The sequence below is a fragment of the Prunus mume genome, linkage group LG5, assembly GCF_029339155.1.
Source record: "Prunus mume cultivar Tortuosa linkage group LG5, ASM2933915v1, whole genome shotgun sequence".
Taxonomy (NCBI): domain Eukaryota; kingdom Viridiplantae; phylum Streptophyta; class Magnoliopsida; order Rosales; family Rosaceae; genus Prunus; species Prunus mume.
Window position 1 is genome coordinate 29,016,394 of NC_142702.1, and position 18,631 is coordinate 29,035,024.

At 37.7% G+C, this 18,631-nt stretch overlaps 3 protein-coding genes and 1 pseudogene across 5 annotated transcripts; 2 read left to right on the forward strand and 2 right to left on the reverse strand.

Annotated features, from left to right (window-relative positions):
• Positions 1–4,437: 4,437 nt before the first annotated feature.
• Positions 4,438–6,739, reverse strand: LOC103333723 (beta-carotene hydroxylase 2, chloroplastic). The gene is made up of 7 exons (XM_008236616.3): positions 6,177–6,739; positions 6,021–6,080; positions 5,828–5,899; positions 5,502–5,636; positions 5,222–5,347; positions 4,942–4,998; positions 4,438–4,828 (listed from the first exon to the last, which is right to left on the reverse strand). Exons 1-7 carry the CDS (start codon positions 6,579–6,581, stop codon positions 4,751–4,753), a joined length of 933 nt encoding a protein of 310 aa, XP_008234838.1. The 5' UTR covers positions 6,582–6,739; the 3' UTR covers positions 4,438–4,750.
• A 1,350-nt stretch (positions 6,740–8,089) lies between these two features.
• Positions 8,090–11,588, forward strand: LOC103333789 (putative polygalacturonase). Its single transcript, XM_008236680.2, has 6 exons — positions 8,090–8,169; positions 8,362–8,688; positions 9,139–9,259; positions 9,354–9,528; positions 10,610–10,680; positions 10,769–11,588. The coding sequence occupies exons 1-6, from the start codon at positions 8,143–8,145 to the stop codon at positions 11,470–11,472; spliced, it is 1,425 nt and encodes a 474-aa protein (XP_008234902.2). The 5' UTR covers positions 8,090–8,142; the 3' UTR covers positions 11,473–11,588.
• A 1,686-nt stretch (positions 11,589–13,274) lies between these two features.
• On the forward strand, positions 13,275–15,841 carry LOC103333722 (putative polygalacturonase; annotated as a pseudogene). The gene is made up of 6 exons (XR_016127013.1): positions 13,275–13,301; positions 13,567–13,894; positions 14,334–14,454; positions 14,553–14,727; positions 14,877–14,947; positions 15,034–15,841. The product of XR_016127013.1 is annotated as a putative polygalacturonase (transcript).
• Positions 15,841–18,495, reverse strand: LOC103333788 (putative serine/threonine-protein kinase At1g01540). Of its 2 annotated transcripts, XM_089052151.1 has the most exons (7): positions 17,607–18,495; positions 17,235–17,336; positions 17,038–17,160; positions 16,797–16,958; positions 16,557–16,680; positions 16,266–16,475; positions 15,842–16,165 (listed from the first exon to the last, which is right to left on the reverse strand). In XM_089052151.1, the coding sequence occupies exons 1-7, from the start codon at positions 18,182–18,184 to the stop codon at positions 16,127–16,129; spliced, it is 1,338 nt and encodes a 445-aa protein (XP_088908277.1). In that variant the 5' UTR covers positions 18,185–18,495; the 3' UTR covers positions 15,842–16,126. The 2 variants fall into 2 exon arrangements, with proteins under 2 accessions (XP_016649818.2, XP_088908277.1); XM_016794332.2 differs by having other exon boundaries at positions 15,841–16,475.
• Positions 18,496–18,631: the final 136 nt, after the last annotated feature.

Consider the following 18,631-nt stretch of genomic DNA (forward strand, 5'->3'; position numbering starts at 1 on the left):
GCCGAACGGCTATACATTTCTAATTTTTTGGATAAATAGTATAGCCGCCCGGCTATACTCTGTTTTTCTTTTATTTATATTTTTATAAAAAAAATTAGTATAATTGATCCGCTATACTCTTTATATATATATATATATATATGGGATCCTTTTTTCTTTTAAATTATTTTCCCGTATTTTCGTTTACCAATAAGAGTAGTTTATAGCATTATCTATTAATATTAGGTCATTACCCGAGTTTCTATTTTCTACTTTTCATTTTTTATTTTTTAAAGTTATTACTCATATAAGAATTTACCACTTTCATGTATAATCCTCTTATTTTGACACGTGGGTGCCTAATTGATGGGGTTCTCTTTTTTTTTTTTTACGTATAGCCGTGGGGCTATACACGGTTTTTTAAATTTTATAAAAAAGATAGTACAGCCGCACGGTACTTACTTGGACACGCTGGCGCCTAGTCGCAACGCAGGTCCTCTTTTTTATAGTATAGCCGCGCGGCTATACGCGGTTTTTTATTTATAAAATTAGTATAGCCGTTTGGCTGTTCGCATTTTGACACGTTGGTGTTATTAAATTATAGCCGGGTGGCTATACGTTTCTAATTTTTTGGATAAATAGTATAGCCGACCGGCTATACTCTGTGTTTTCTTTTATTTGTATTTTTTTAAAAAAAAATTAGTATAATTGATCCACTATACTCTTTATATATATATATATATATGGGATCCTTTTTTCTTTTAAATTATTTTCCCGTATTTTCGTTTACCAATAAGAGTAGTTTAGAGCATTATCTATTAATATTAGGCCATTACCCGAGTTTCTATTTTCTACTTTTCATTTTTTATTTTTTAAAGTTATTACTCATATAAGAATTTACCACTTTCATGTATAATCCTCTTATTTTGACACGTGGGTGCCTAATTGATGGGGTTCTCTTTTTTTTTTTTTTAAGTATAGCCGTGGGGCTATACACGGTTTTTAAATTTTTTTAAAAAAGATAGTACAGCCGCACGGTACTTACTTGGACACGCGGGCGCCTAGTCGCAAGGCAGGTCCTCTTTTTTATACTATACTCGGTTTTTTATTTATAAAATTAGTATAGCCGTTCGGCTGTTCGCATTTTGACACGTTGGTGTTATTAAAGTATAGCCGGGCGGCTATACGTTTCTAATTTTTTGGATAAATAGTATAGCCGCCCGGCTATACTTTGTTTTTCTTTTATTTATATTTTTATAAAAAAAATTAGTATAATTGATCCGCTATACTCTTTATATATATATATATATATATATGGGATCCTTTTTTCTTTTAAATTATTTTCCCCAATTTTCGTTTACCAATAAGAGTAGTTTAGAGCATTTTTATTAATATTAGGCCATTACCCGAGTTTCTATTTTCTACTTTTCATTTTTAATTTTTTAAAGTTATTACTCATATAAGAATTTACCACTTTCATGTATAATTCTCTTATTTTGACATGTGGGTGCCTAATTGATGGGGTTCTCTTTTTTTTTTAAGTATAGCCGTGCGGCTATACATGGTTTTTTAAATTTTTAAAAAAGATAGTATAGCCGCGCGGCTGTTCGCATTTTGACACGTTGGTGCGCTCCTTTTTTAATATATAATATAGCCGGCCGGCTATACTTTTCTAATTTTAGCCGCCCGGCTATACTCTGTTTTTCTTTTTCTTTTTTTTATAACAAAAATTAGCATAATTGATCCGCTATACTCTTTATATATATATTGGGATCCTTTTTTCTTTTAAATTATTGTCCCCGCTTTTCGTTTACCAATAAGAGTAGTTTAGAGCATTATCCATTAATATTAGGTCATTACCCGAGTTTCTATTTTCTACTTTTCATTTTTAATTTTTTAAGTTATTACTCGTATAAGAATTTACTACTTTCATGTATAATCCTTGTATTTTTTTACAAAATTTTCAATAACACATACAAAATTCACTTATTATACACATAATTTTAACATATTATTGAATAAAATTAATATATATTTAAAATTTAAAATATATTATAGTAAAATATTAGTTAATTTCATTTTTCAATATGCTAGACCTCGTTGACAATATTTATTATTAGTTTAGTATTACTTTTCTTTCCAGCATGAAAATGATATTAGAAATTCGAATTATCTTGTTTTTCTTTTTCTTTCTTCATACAAAGCAATCACTATAAAAATTGAAGAGGATACACCATGGGCAGTGGGCGCCTAATAATTTTTGTCTCCAACTGCACCCAACTGATGACAATAGACATAAACGAAACGCCAATTTAAAATAAACAACACTGACTTCGTCAAAAAAAAGAACGATCAAATGAATAATTCAATTTGCCACCTCCGCAATCGTTTTTAAGTTTTAACCACACGTGGCTTGCGGATAATGCAAGAACCTTTTCATGAAATCATAACTGACGGAAATGGGAGACCAGCTGACCAACATGGGGACCTTTCGCCACACGAATTGCTTGTCTATTTGTTCGGTTAAACCGTGGCCCACCGGTCCGTGGTGCAATTCCGCCGACTCTGCCTACATAATGCAATGATATGAAGCCACCTGCCCTTTCCGACCTAATCTCTAATCTCTTTGGCTTGGCCTCAGAACAGAAGCCCCAGTATAAATAATTTGGATTATCCATTTTCAACCCGAATCAATAACATATTGAACTGAAATTGAGTGTACTTCAACTATTTTTTTTTAATTATAAATAAAAAATAAACTTCGTTAAATCGAATTAAAATCATACAGGACAAAACCGAATTGAATGTATTGAATTGGGACAACTAAATCAATACGTTTCTTTCAACGACAAATAGTTTCTCCCTCAATTGAAGGTCAGCTCAGCCATCCCAACAATACAATTATTCAATTTATTGGAGTCTTACATCATCATTGTCATGCACTTTCTTATTTTATTTTAATTTTTCCTTTATTGTTGGGATTAACGTCGATGTCAAAGTCAAGATAACATACTTATTTATAAAAAGGCAGGGTGATGCCGGAAGCAATATTAGAATATGCTCAATAGACCAAAGTCGTTTAATTTCTCGAGCTTAAATAAGTTAGGTATTGAAAAGTTCAAATATAAACACTCCTACCGATGACTAAACAAACATGGAAAGTAAAAGTCTCAATCGAAAAACATCTGACGCTTAATCGACAAACTACATTGTTCAAGATATATAACGAGTTCATTTTACAAATATGTCAAATTGTGATTGACATATTTAAAGTGAAATGGGTCATTATCCATTAGCGTCCAAGCAATCCTAGTGACATATGAATTGCAAAAGTTAAGTGCATGAACCACTAAGGTTGCGTTTTTAACATTGGAATGGAAGAGTGGATTAGATTGGGAAATTGGCATGACCAAACAAAAGGGAGAAAATGGGCGGCACGCGGTGGGTTGATGATGAGGGTGAGGGAGGGAGCAGCAGTTCCATGAGTCCATTATATGCTTGAGTGAGTCAGCACCACGAAGCCTGTTTCGGGTTTACCTCCTCTGCACTTGTATCATCACTACACATGGCTTCACGCTATTGGATATTTATCCCTGACTATCTACTTTATTTCAACTCACAAACTTTTGCATAATTCAATCACAAACATGTTCATTGAAAACGACGACCTTGATCAGACAAACTATTATTAGCATTAAGAGTAGCATACTATGTACGTAACTTTCAACGCTTTAACTCAATCAAACTTTCAACATGTACAGTTCTGTTTATAGTTTTTCTCTATGTTTGAAACTTTCAACATGTGGATGCATTTCAAATTAAAAACGTTGTGAGGTATTCCTACTTCCCACCCCCTCTCATACTAGGTCAACTGCTAAGCATGATTCATGTGTAAAATTTATATGTGATAACGTTTGTGAAAGTTATACCATTGGACGCCAATGGGTTCCCACCAAAGTGGTGGCGGCTTTACCCTTCCCCACATGGTACCCAAGTTTGAACCCCGAGTCGAACTCTAATGTTAAGAAAAATAGAAAGTTATACCATTGGACCATGGATGTGATAAATTATGGTTTTAACTTCATCTGTTTGACTCAATGGGGAAAAACAGAAAAAGAAATGCTAGCACCATTTGATAGCCAATTGGAAATGCTCATTCGTACTTCTCTTTTTAACTAATGAAAATGCCTATTGTGGAAAGATTCTTGGAAAGGAGTAGTTTTGTTGTCTACTTGATGATTATAGGGAGTAAAATCATGTTGCTGATTATGTAGTTGATATGAGGCACAAATTGTCTTTAGGTTTGCATAGTTTTGACGCATTCACTATTTCTTTGGTTTCTATCTTGTATGACAATAGATTAAGCCGGATTTTTCTCTGGAATGTTCTTTGTTAGTTTTTCTTGTTTTATCGGTTACTCCCGTCTTGTAACCCAAAAAAAAAAAAAAAAAAAAAGTATTGTACTGTGACAAAAAGTTGCTCACACTTCATGGTATACGTGGGACGGAATACAAATTCCCCCGTACATAAAAATACATATATACATACCCTTCTTCTTCATTGCAATGCAAAACACTCAGGCAGCCCAGCTGCCTAAAACCCTAGCACAGCATTTTGGTTCAGTTTAGTTTCTCACTTGCTCTGTTTTCCACCATGTAAAAACAAAAATGATCACAAAACCGTTTAATTTATCTCTATCACTTTTCTACACTGAAATTTCTGATACAAAGGGGAAGTGGAAACTGAGGTTCCATCAACTACTTAATCTAAGTTACGATCCCTTGTACGCTTTGATTCTCCTTCCGATCTCCTTTTCCAACTCTTCGAGGCCTCCCACTTCTTCAAGTTCCTGCACCAGATCAAACACAAAATATAATACCAATTTAGCTCCTGATTAACAATACTATTTTGACGACCGAGACAAACTTTGTTTGAGTAAACACTAAAGAATTGCAGACCAACCTTGGGACCCAGAAACAGCCCATATGGCACACCCTCGAATTTCTCTGAGTGGTGGAGCTGAAGCCAAAACATCCAAATCAAACAAAATCTTGACAGTTAGATTCGGTTTAAGAGAAAATCATAATTAAATGGCTCGACCACAATATAGAAATAGAACCCATGTTCTTACCTAAACTTGCTTTATGCAAGAATTATGGAAGTAAATTAATGTAAAGAACTATTAATGTATAGACTTATAGTTTGTATGTGTTTGTTGTGTATGAGCGCTGTGATATTTTACCTGATGAGCAGCAGCAACCTTTCTCAAATAGGGCACGTTGGCTATGGGACCCACTGGGAATCTTTTATGAACTAAACCATCGTGGACAAACATATACGCCATGCCGAACACTGTAATTCCAAGACCCTGTTCAAAGTCAATTTGTCAATAACAGAAAATTCTCAGGCCCTTTTGTTAAAGAGGATTAATTTATAATCCCCATCAATTAATTATGATTAAAGTCGTTAATAAATCAATAAACACGGTTTCGTAGTAGAGAGAGTGAGAGAGAGAGACTTACAGCACCAAAACATAGGCCAGGAACAAGGCCTTTGTGGAAGAAACCATAATTGAGGAGGGCTATAGCTGGAACAGCGTTAATTACAGCAAACACATCGTTAAGCTCGAATGGACCTTCTCTGGGTCGGTGGTGAGACTGCAATTAAAGTTCATATCAAACATCAAACACTGATTGGTTGCTAAGAACGGAAAAACAATATAAAAACTCAAGCTTGTCGTGTTTCTTTCATTGCTAGTTTCCCAGTGAACGAAAAGAAACAAAATTCCAAACTCAAAACTTTGTTGGCATCAAAGAGATAACAAAAAGTAGCAAAATTCGAAGCAAACCTCGTGCATATGCCATAAAGAAGCGTGCCAGAGAGCTTTATGAGCCCATCTTGCCCAAAACTCCATTCCCACCTAAAATATACATATATAAAATCCAAATCGATTTAGCAGTTTTCAGTGTAGAAGAAAAAAACTTCAAAATCAATTTAATTTAATTAAGTTTCCCCAATTGAGAAGCAGTCAGTGAACTTACAGCAGCACCAACAGATAGAGCAAATGTACCCAACATTTCAGACAAAGGCACATTCCCACCCTACACAGAAAACAAAATCACCCAATTCAAAAACTCAACTAGAGAAGATAAAGTTCGTAGCTTTTGTGGTTTAGGGAGCAGAGAGAAATTGGGTACCTCCATTTGCCAGTAAAATCTGTAATAAACAGCCATGACAGCCATGGAAGTAATTCCAAAGCTGGACATCACAGCAGCAACAAGATAAGTGAACCTCTCCGATTTCTTCCTGGACAACTTCTCAGCCACACGTACGGACGGAATTACAATTGGGATCTGAGATTCAGCAGCCTCTTGGGCTTTTTCTGAGCAATTCTCGAGATGGATACTCTGCTTTTGGTCCTCCATGACGACATAGACAGTGAAACAGAGCTTCCTTCGAGCCCTATAATGAAGTGCTGATTTTTGGTGGCGAAGATTCGAAGGTGGGAAGAAGATAGTTGGGTTGGGTTTTGCGAGGAGGTATGAGGATTGGATGAGACGGATGGGGTTGGGGGTTGTGGCGGCGAAGTGCCCAGCCGCCATGGAAGAACTTCAGAGAGAGGGAGAGAGAAAAAGAGATTGAATTGAGGGTGGGTTGAATTGAGGTGAACAGACACCACAACTTTCTGTCTGCAAACTTGAGAGCGTTTATGAGAAGCAAACCATCGCTTAAAATACTCGTATGGCCAACTCAAAAAATAAATATAAAAAGATGCCTGGTTTGTGGACTAAATTACTACAACGCCATTCACGTGGCCAAAATTACCGAGTGATTAGCGAAACATATTATTTTGAAACGGGATAGCGTTTTTGGTATAATTAGTGAAACAAGAAGGGTAGGATTGGAAAGTGGAGGGTGATAAACGACACATGTCAGGCAGGGACCAGAGAATTGTGAGGCGTGGGCCGCCGAGGATTGCGAAGGCACAGGAATCATAAGCAGGGCAGGATTGTTGGTACAACAGCGCGTTGGTCTTTTGGCGTTACCTTACCAGTTTATCGGCTGTCATAAAAGCCACGTGGCTGTTTATGTATTCACTCGCTCGCTTAAAGTCTCGATACCGTTTTGGGATGTTACTCGATTGGTCTTCTCTTCGTCTGTGTTTCTCTTCTCGCCACAGTGATTGGCTCTCGATTGTTAGGGTGGGTACCGTATGACACGTGGCAATCTCGTAGTCGTCTAGACCGACACCTGGAGAATCTGTGGGTCATTCCGGTTTGAACCGGATGTCGTTGTTGTGGACTTGGCACTTGCTAATAATGGAAGCCAACCATCTTTTTCAATAGTTTCCAACGTACGACCATCCTTTTACACAGCCCAAAACGTGCATGATTTTTTTATTTTTTATTTGCACAGCCCAAAGGTAAAAAAAACAAACCAACGAATGGAGCCCAAATAGCTAAATATGAATTTTGCTTGTGGGCCAGGGTTGCTTCAAGCATCCTTGTTAAACAAGGCATCAATTACATAACAACCCAAACTAGTGGAGCCCAAAAGGTCCAAATAACACATCTTATAAACACGTATGTTTGGAATCTCAGTAACAAAGGCAATTCTTGAGAGGTTATAACGAGGTGTTATTTACGCTAACATTTTATGAGGTTTTTGGTGTTTTCATATTTACCCATTCAGGTCCTAGAAATTACACAAGCACAACCCAAAGCTTTTGCCATGTTTTGATGTTCCTAACTAATTTGCGAGGCAGCCATATCGATTGATATCTCTATATAATAAAAAATCCATCACCAAATAGGATATACAGATTTTTCATCAAAATATAAGATTTTTCATAAAGAATTTTATTGGATTGTATTTTAAATATTTAGGATTTATTTCCAATTGTAACTCATGGTTTTGTACATCTTTATATATCCCTCCATGTTGCAGAAGAACAACATTCAAAAACTTATCCCTGCATAAGTTTCCGAAAGGTGATCTGAGTTAATTAATTAATTCAAATCCACCCCTAGTAGGCTAATCGCTCCATTCAGATACCCTTCCAAGAATACGAAAACCAATTAATTGGTGCATCTCTATATAAATTCTCTAATCTCTGTCCCAAAACACCTCGGTTTTGTACAACAATTCCTTCACTTCCAGACCATGGACGGAAAATCCAAGATGTCCAATGTACGTTCCTTCTCCATCCCTATATATCACTGTTATTTTGTCTAACAAATTACATTGAATTTTGATGTGTATCATGTAAGTTTTGACAATGCATGGTTCCTCTATATCTGGTTTTTTTTCTTCTTCTCATGAATGTGGCATGGAAAATAACAATACGTGTTCGTTTTTGTTCTTCTTCTTCTCTAATTACAGGTTTCTGGTGCAATCTTTTTTATACTGGGATTGTTTTTCCTAAGAGCCGCAGAATGTAGAACACCAGCGAATGGGGGCACGGTCAAGTACTCTGCCCTTAGCTGTCGAAAGCACAGTGCTCTTTTGACTGATTTTGGAGCCGTTGGCGATGGCAAAACGTCCAACACGAAGGCCTTCAAGGCGGCCATTCATCATCTAAGCCAGAGTGCATCCGACGGCGGAGCACAGCTTATCGTGCCACCGGGGAAGTGGGTCACCGGGAGCTTCAACCTTACCAGCCATTTCACCCTTTTCCTCCACAAGGATGCTGTCATTCTTGCAACTCAGGTTTAAATCTCTTGCCTTTTTTGGTCGAAATGTTTCCTTAATTTCTTGAATATTTTAGACTTAATTACCTTTATACCATATAATTAGCTTATTTGGTTGTTATTTTTAGAAAATCAGGTTTAATTTCTCGCCATTTTTGGTGCGATTGTGCTTTAAGTTTTTTTGTACATATATTTAAGCTTAATTGATTGTAATTACCATTTTACCATAGATTAGCTTATTTGGTGACAAACATCTCCGACCTAGTAATTTCAATTCAGAAAAGGGAACCCCGACCTAGTAATGTACAAAAACATAAGAAAAGCAGTAACTTTCTTACTTTGTTGTGTGCATGCAGGAAGTCAATTCGTCGACTTTAATTTCTATATCAGCCAAATCTTTTTCATGTAAAATTATCAATTGGTCATCACCTTTATCATTAATGACTATTTTGCATGACCAAATTTACAGGATGAGTCAGAGTGGCCTCTTGTTCCAGCCTTACCTTCATATGGAAGAGGCAGAGATGCCCCTGGTGGAAGGTTTAGCAGTCTAATTTTTGGAACAAACCTCACCGATGTCGTAATTACAGGTAACATATCAGACTTAATTATTTTAATTTTACTGTGATTTTGGGTCAATTATGTTAATGACTAAATTGGTATTGGACCACTATTGTTTTTTAGGTAACAACGGCACCATCGATGGGCAAGGTGCTTCTTGGTGGAAAAAGTTCAAAGCAGGTCGATTGAATGAAACCCGACCCTACATGATTGAGATCATGTACTCTAATCAAATCCAAATTTCAAATCTTACTTTGGTCAATTCTCCTTCCTGGTTTGTCCATCCCACATACAGCAGGTAACCATTTTTCTATTCTGACCGATTTTCTATCCAGTTGGGGCTCGTTTGGGAATGCTTTCATAAGAAGCACTTTGGTTTACAAGGGTTTGTTTGAAAAAATAAAAGAAAAGAAAGCACTAGCATGAAACTGTTCTGATATGTGACAACCCTTCAGCGCCGCTCTTGGGGAGGTGGTCTGCCCCTCCTCCCCTCCCCTCCTCTTCCTCCTGTTTTCTCCTTCTCTCTTTTCCCTCCTCTTCCTTTCTCTCTGTTTATATTTACTTGTTTCCTCTTCACCCTCCGTGGTGATTTTGCCTCACCCCCCGTGGTGATTTTGCTCACCCTCTGTGGTTCCCACCCAGAATGGGTGTTTTTCCCCTGAGCTCTGTCTCAGATCTGGGGTTTCTTGCCTCCACTTCGGTTTCCTTTAGTCTTTTTCTGCTCTTCCTCAAGTTAACCCTACCCTGTGAGACCCTTTATCTCCCATCTATCCATCTCCTTTCTTCCCCAGCCACCTTCACTTTTCACCCTTCACTTCTTACATCCACACTCTCCTCATCTCTTCTATGTAGTGATGCCGTTCATACATGGCCAGCAATTTCATCTGGGAGCCAGTTCTCAGCTACCACCGTTTGCCTCTCGGTTCCTCATCCACCGCTCTCGTTGTTCTTCCTCGGTGGTGTGTGGTGGTCCGTGGCTGCGATTAAAGTGCATCATGCACTTAACACTTGGATTATGGGAGCGCTTCCGCGCGGGTGGCCTGCTCACCCCCATCTTCCGTTGGCCTCTTTGATACCCCCTGGTGTCGGTTACTCCTCCTTGGTGGTGGCAGATCTGTTCCTGGTGGTGTTGTCGGCATGCTATGTGTGGCTGCTCCTGTGTTCTAGATCTAGGGTTTCTTTGTTTAATATTTTATGGGTTTCTGCTGTTTATTTGCTTTTCTATCCTTGGGCCTGTTTTATTTGTTGGTATTGGGCTGCATTGGAAATGAGTTTCCTCAATTTGTAATGCTTTCCACTATTAATGAATAGTATTCCCTGACCAAAAAAAAAGAAAAGAAACTGTTCTGATATGTATATATTCTGGTTTTAATTTGCAGCAATATAACAATACATGGGCTCACTATCCATGCACCAATTGACTCTCCTAACACAGATGGCATAAACCCAGGTTGGTTAAATTGTATCCACTTTGTTCTGGCTTCTTGGTCATATTTGAACATAGTTAATATGTATACCTATTTTTGCTCCATTTTCAGATTCATGCTCACAAACAAGAATTGAAGACTGCTTCATAGTCTCTGGGGATGATTGCATTGCAGTAAAGAGTGGATGGGACCAATACGGGATCAAAGTCGGGATCCCAACGGAGCACCTTGTGATCAGAAGACTTACCTGCATTTCACCTGACAGTGCTACCATTGCTCTAGGCAGTGAGATGTCCGGTGGAATTCGCAACGTTCGGGCTGAGGACATCACAGCTCTTAGCACTCAATCCAGTGTGAGGATCAAAACTGCCCAAGGAAGAGGAGGTTATGTCAAAGACATATTTGTGAGAAGAATGACCCTCAAGACTATGAAGTATGTTTTCTGGATGACTGGTTCTTATGGGTCCCACCCGGACCCTGGCTTTGATCCTAAGGCATTGCCTTTGATCCAGAACATCAACTACAAACAGGTTGAGGCTGAGAATGTTACTTACTCTGCAAGGCTGGAGGGAATTCCTAATGATCATTTCAAGGGAATTTGCATTTCTAATGTGACTATCACACTGACCGAGAAGCCCAAGAAATTACAATGGAACTGTACCGATATTGCAGGAGTTACAAGCAATGTGACTCCAAAGGCATGCGATTTGTTGCCGGAGAGTAAAGAAGTCGTCGATTGTCCTTTCCCGGAAGATAGGTTGCCGATTGAAGATGTTAAGTTAGTGACATGTTCTGCCAGTCTCCCCTTCTTCTGAGAGTCATGTATTATATGAGAATTTTGATGCTCAAATGAAAGGCAGCATCTTATATATGTTTCAAATAGATTGGAGTCTGAATGACAATAAAATTAAAGTAGTTTTCCAAGATTTCCTTCTTTTTTCTATAGACTATCCATTTGCAAACTAATGTATGTCACAATGCAAAATAAAAAATCCCACTGGACGCATGCCCTGCCCAGCCTTACAATGGAGCTGGCTCTTTTTATGGCTTCAAAAATGGAATGGCCTCCGCAGGCAGAGCTGCTCAATGGCACCATCTCTGAACTGTTTCTTTATTGGATGTAGCTTGATCTCATAAAGCTTCGGCCATAATTTTCCGGTCACTGCCAAAACATATGGGTTAATACAAATAGAAAAAGAGAATACCACAAGCCCTAAACACATTACACATATCATCAGATGAAGCACCTAGACAGAAACACAATTCTTAGACGCTCCCAATACTTACAATTGGATGCACATTGAGTTCGATTCATAACCCAGTTCGTGAATTATTTCAATCAATTCTATACCAAAAGAGGATAACCATTCTTCCTAATGCTGATAATCATTTCAGGGTTTCCATCAATTTTTCATGAGAACAGGGTAGAGCACAATCAAAATTATACGATTTCATAGAAAGCCAACTGTTGGAGCTTACCAAAGATACGTTTTTTTGTCACTATCCCATGCAATGCCGTTTAGAACATCAATACTCTGTTTAAGATATTAAAATTGATAATAAGTAAATTTTTAGTTTGAGATGTATGATTTCAAGAAGAATGAAACTGTGCATATGCAAAGTGTCTTCAAGAATTTTCATACAGATCAACTACTCCCCCCTAATTGATTATATTTCCAATTTTGAGGGTATTCGATTACAAATTTTAAGGTGGAACCCATATAATTTTTTATTTCTTATCTGTTAGTAAGTAGGAATTGGAATCAATCCAATACCCTTTCCTGATAAGTAAATATGTCATAAAATCAGGTTGAGCAAGGAAGTAGTTTATCCGATTCCGATTTCTTGATGTAAGTTCCCCGATTCATGTCTTCTCCTATTCATGATAAGTAAACGTTACGTAGAGGCAAAAAAAAGAGGAAATGTGTAATTATCTTAATTATTAAAAACTTTTATGCAATAGTGCTCTTGTGTATTAATATTATCGCTTTATTTTCCAATCAGAGAAAAATGGTTTCTTTAGACATAACATGGATAAATTCAACAGGCAATGCAAATGGTGAGGGAATTAGGTTTAGGTGAGGTTGAGGGAATTAGGTTTAGGTGAGGTTGAGGGAATTAGGTTTAGGTGAGGTAACCGTTCTCAATATGTCTCATCATCTCCCAAAGAAAGATGAAGAGACAAGCCAACAAATGCAACAAAGACCATCCGTTGATTATTGATTTGATACATAATCCACATGCAGTAGATGCAGCCCACATACACTTTCCTTGCACGTCTGATTTTACTTTACTTAAATTTAGGTATTTACTGTTTGGTTTGGGATTATGTGTTGACATGAGTTGTATATTCCTTAACCAATTAGGGATTATTATTTATTTTCCTTTCATTTTAATCCTATTTTGTTTAGGATTTATTTCCTTTTGTAACTCATGATTTTCTACATCCTTATATATATTCCCCCACGTCGGAGAAGAATAACATACAGAAAATTACCCCTTATTCTTATTGTCTGACATTACGCATAAGTTTCAAAAGGTCACTTTCATTACGTTTCTTCACTTCCCTGAACACCAAAGTTTTGTTTCTGTACAACAATTCCTTCACTTCCAGACCATGGACGGAAAATCCAAGATGTCCAATGTAAGTTTCTTTTCCACCCCTATATCTCGCTGTTATTTTGTCTAACAAATTACATTCAATTTTCTTATTTTTGTTGGCTTGTTTTTTTCTGGGTTGAATATGATCATGACAATAGATGCTTGGGGGGCTTTTGATGTGTCTCATATAATTTTTTACAATGCATGTTTTCCTCTATATATAATATATGTCTGGGTTTTTCTCATGAAGATGACATGGAAAATAACAATATGTGTTCTTTGTTGTTCTTCTTCTTCTCTAATCACAGGTTTCTGGAGCAATCTTTTTTATACTGGGATTGTTTTTCCTAAGAGTCCGCAGAATGTAGAACACCAGCGAATGGGGGCACGGTCAAGTACTCTGCCCTTAGCTGTCGAAAGCACAGTGCTCTTTTGACTGATTTTGGAGCCGTTGGCGATGGCAAAACGTCCAACACAAAGGCCTTCAAGGCGGCCATTCATCATCTAAGCCAGAGTGCATCCGACGGCGGAGCACAGCTTATCGTGCCACCGGGGAAGTGGCTCACCGGGAGCTTCAACCTCACCAGCCATTTCACCCTTTTCCTCCACAAGGATGCTGTTATTCTTGCAACTCAGGTTTAATTTCTCTTGCCTTTTTTGGTGTAATATATTTCCTTAATTTCTTGATTATTTTAGACTTAATTGATTGTAATTACCGTTATACCATAGAATTAGCTTAATCGATTGTTTTTTTTTATAACTCAGGTTTAATTTATTTCCTTTTTTGGTGCGATTTCTCTATAAAAAATTTGTGAACATATAGGCTTAATTGATTGTAATTACCATTCTTCTACCATAGAATTAGCTAGACAAACATCCCCGACCTAGTAATCAACAAACATAGGAAAAGCAGTACTTTCTTACTATGTTTTGTATGAACGCAGGAAGTCAACTCGTTGACTTTAATTTATCTTTTTCACTTTTTGTGAAAAGCTTTTGCTCCTCCTATTAGCCAAATATTTCTCACCACCTTTACCATTAAATTATTGAACACTTTGAATGACCAAATTTACAGGATGAGTCAGAATGGCCTGTTATTTCAGTCCTGCCTTCATATGGGAGAGGCAGAGATGCCCCTGGTGGAAGGTTTAGCAGTCTCATTTTTGGAACAAACCTCACCGACGTCGTAATTACCGGTAATTAATCTCAAATCAGATTTAATTATTTTAATTTTACTGTGATTTTGGGTCAATTATGTTAATGACTAAATTGGTATTGGACCACTATTGTTTAGGTAACAATGGCACCATCGATGGGCAAGGTGCTTCTTGGTGGAAAAAGTTCAAAGCAGGTCAATTGAATGAAACCCGACCCTACATGATTGAGATCATGTACTCTAATCAAATCCAAATATCAAATCTTACTTTGGTCAATTCTCCTTCCTGGTTTGTCCATCCCATATACAGCAGGTATGTTTGATCATTTTTCTATCCTAGTTAGGGCTTGTTTGGCAATGCTTTTATAAGAAGCACATTGGTTTATATGTGTTTTTTTTAATTTTTAAAAGCACTAGCAAGAAACTGATCTGATATGTATATATTCTGGTTTTAATTTGCAGCAATATAACAATCCAAGGGCTCACTATCCTTGCACCAATGAACTCTCCTAACACAGATGGCATAGACCCAGGTTTGTTAATTTGCTTCCACTTTGTTATGTCTCCTTGTTCATATTTGAACATAGTTAACATGTACCTATTTTTGCTCCATTTTCAGATTCATGCTCACAAACTAGAATTGAAGACTGCTTCATAGTCTCTGGGGATGACTGCATTGCAGTAAAGAGTGGATGGGACCAATACGGGATCAAAGTCGGGATCCCAACAGAGCACCTTGTGATCAGAAGACTTACCTGCATTTCACCTGACAGTGCTACCATTGCTCTAGGCAGTGAGATGTCCGGTGGAATTCGCGACGTTCGAGTTGAGGACATCACAGCCCTTAGCACTCAATCCAGTGTGAGGATCAAAACTGCCCAAGGAAGAGGAGGTTATGTCAAAGACATATTTGTGAGAAGAATGACCCTCAAGACTATGAAGTATGTTTTCTGGATGACTGGCTCTTATGGGTCTCACCCAGACCCTGGCTTTGATCCTAAGGCATTGCCTTTGATCCAGAACATCAACTACAAACAGGTTGAGGCTGAGAATGTTACTTACTCTGCAAGGCTGGAGGGAATTCCTAATGATCATTTCAAGGGAATTTGCATTTCTAATGTGACTATCACACTGACTGAGAAGCCCAAGAAATTACAATGGAACTGTACTGATATTGCGGGAGTTACAAGCAATGTGACTCCAAAGGCATGCGATTTGTTGCCGGAGAAAAAAGAAGTTGCCGATTGTCCTTTCCCGGAAGATAGGTTGGCGATTGAAAATGTTAAGTTGGTGACATGTTCTGCCAGTCTCCCTTTCTTCTGAGAGCAATGTATTATATGGGAATTTTGATGCTCAAATGAGGTAGCGTCCTATGTTTCAAATATTAGGAGTCTGAATGACAATAAAATTATAGTAGATTTCCAAGATTTCCTTCTTTTTTCTATAGACCATCCATTTGTTCAGCAAATAATCAATTGATAATGAAAATCTGAAAGAATGGATGACCTCCGTAACAATCTCAACTACATTAATGAATTTACAGGGAAAGCTTCTGTTATGAAGATTTCTAAGATGAATTATTCCTGATTGACAAATAGCTTAGGGCTCAACTTAATGAACCATTCGTTGAACTTCAATACAATTTTCTGGTACCAGTTTGCTGCAGCTTTATCCTGTCATGTGTTTGTAGGGCGCCTATTCTTGCAGAAGCTTTACTCTTGGCTAATACGTTTCTTTCTTAAGCCATTGATCTTTCATCGTAGGGACAATGATAGGCATACAAGTCATTCAGAAAATGAAACATATGATAAAAGTTAAGGAGAAAAAAAGGAGAAAAATACTTGTTCTTACATCACAGAGTAGCAAGTCACGCGGCTCAAGCATGTGAATAACTTCTCCCATTCTAGGCCTATGTTCTAAATCGGGATCAACGCAGCGAAGAGCAACCAAAAGTACCCTTTTGAGTTCCTTTGAAGAGGGCTTCTCTGGCAACTTAGGATCCACCACACAAGCAATTTTTTGACTGGCAACCATTGACTTTAACCAGTCAACTAGATATGGCTGCAATTCAGGAATCATTGTTCAGATATCAAAGGTTGAACAACAAAAACACCTTAAAGTTTTGAAATTAGGAATTCATACTTGCGGTTGACTGCAATCTATAGGGTTCCTCCCAGATATGGTCTCCATGATAAGTACCCCAAAGCTATAAACATCGGACTCCTCTGTGAAATCACCAGTGGCAGCATATTCTGGATCAATGTAACTGGAGTTTCATGCAATTATAGAATGAGAAGGAAATCATCAAGAATTCACAAGTAATATGTTGCAATGGTGAAAATGAGCAGGCATATATAGTTTTCCACATGCAAAGAAACTTACCCTAGTGATTCCATTATAGTGATCCCCCACTCAGGATTGTAGAGCTTAGCAAGGCCAAAATCTGAGATCTTAGGATCCCACTGGTGATCTAGCAGTACATTGCTAGATGTTAGTGTTCTATGTAGGACTTTTGGTTCAATATCCTCATGAAGGTAGGCCAATCTGCAGAACCACACTCACTTCAAATTATACGACCACAAATTCGTCTAATGGAATATAATTTAGATATGTCGTATCTTACCCTTTTGCTATTCCTTGGATTATTTTCACCCGAATGCTCCATGTTAGAGGGCTGACTTGTGTGGAGCATTCATGAAGCCAATGCTGCAGATTTTTGTTATCTACGTACTCATTCACAAGCAATCTAAAATAAGGAAAATAAGATCATTAGCTGCCTTTTGAACATCTAAACTTGTCAGTGAGGAAAAATTCCCATACCTGTATGCTCTTTCAATATGGTATCCAAGCAACTTGACAAGATTTTTGTGTCTCACAAACCCGATTGCCTCCATTTCTGCTATGAAGTCCTCAACTTGAAAACTGTTGATTTATATCACACACAAGCTTTATTTTGCAAAAACTGAAACCCCCCAGTAAGACTTGCACAAACATATGAATTCTGGCTACCTAGCATTAGCTACTTTGGTGTTCATCTATTTGAGATCGATGAGAGAAATGAAAATGAAAACTACAATTGGGTTTCTGAATTTAAATTTCTTTTAGTATCTTATCATTTCCAATCATATCTAATTTATTATTCTTCACTCTAGGCCATGACATAGTGCTATATATTAACTCATTAATGGGTACCTGTCACTCACAAGCCTCTTCACTGCCACGCGAGTATTATCAAACAGAATGCCATGATAAACAATTCCATAATCTCCATTGCCAATCAGATTCTCTTTCGAAAACCCGTTTGTTGCTACCTCAAGCTCCCCCAGACTAAACTTGTTGCCCCTCCACACATCCTTCACCATTGGTGAGTACCTAGAAACCGATTCCAAGTCAGTCACATAACTATTTTGGATTCTCCCACTAGCCTGCTGAGTAGAGGACAACTGATCTGAAAACAGCTGTCCATGATGTTGCAGCAGCTTCCCGCTGTTCATCCCAATTTCCGAAAGGTTAAGCGAAAGCAGCCTCCGATCAAGGGATGAACTACAATATGCATTGTGTGGATTTTTGGAAGCTATGGGAATTTGGAAGCAAAAAGGGGATTTGTAGGATTTTTGACGACGGTAGTGGATGACACAGAGCAGGAAGACTATAAGAGCGAGAACTGTGAATAGAACAATGAAGATTACAAGCAAAACCCATAACTTGACACCAAAAAATGAGGTTGGCTTCAAGAGCTTTTTCTTGAGAGACAATGCACTGGAGGACATGGTATCAGAGAGAGAGAGGGAGAGAGAGGGAGCTTAGCAAATAGCATTGGCATGAGTGATGGGGGTCTTTGAGCAGAAAGAGCTACACACAGGAAGTTGGGTTAATCCATATCACTTGGGTAAATTTCAAATCTTTAGTACCAACTAATCATCGGAAGTAGCGGGAAAATCAACCAATAGGGTCCTGCCACTTCAAAAATGGTCATTTCTTTGTTTATCTGGTAAATCGTCACTTTCTTTTTTTATTTTTTGAATTTTCTTCTTCTCGGACTTTCCAGTTGGTACTTGTCCACCAGCCCAACTAATAAAACGATATGCGTTTTTTTTTTTTGTTCGCTTCTAATTTTGGCTCTGGGATTTCAGTTTTTTCTTTTTTTCTTTGTGGCAGAATTTATGATAGAATCAACATCTTCACAAGCAAAGCACAATAAACACAGAGAGAGAGAG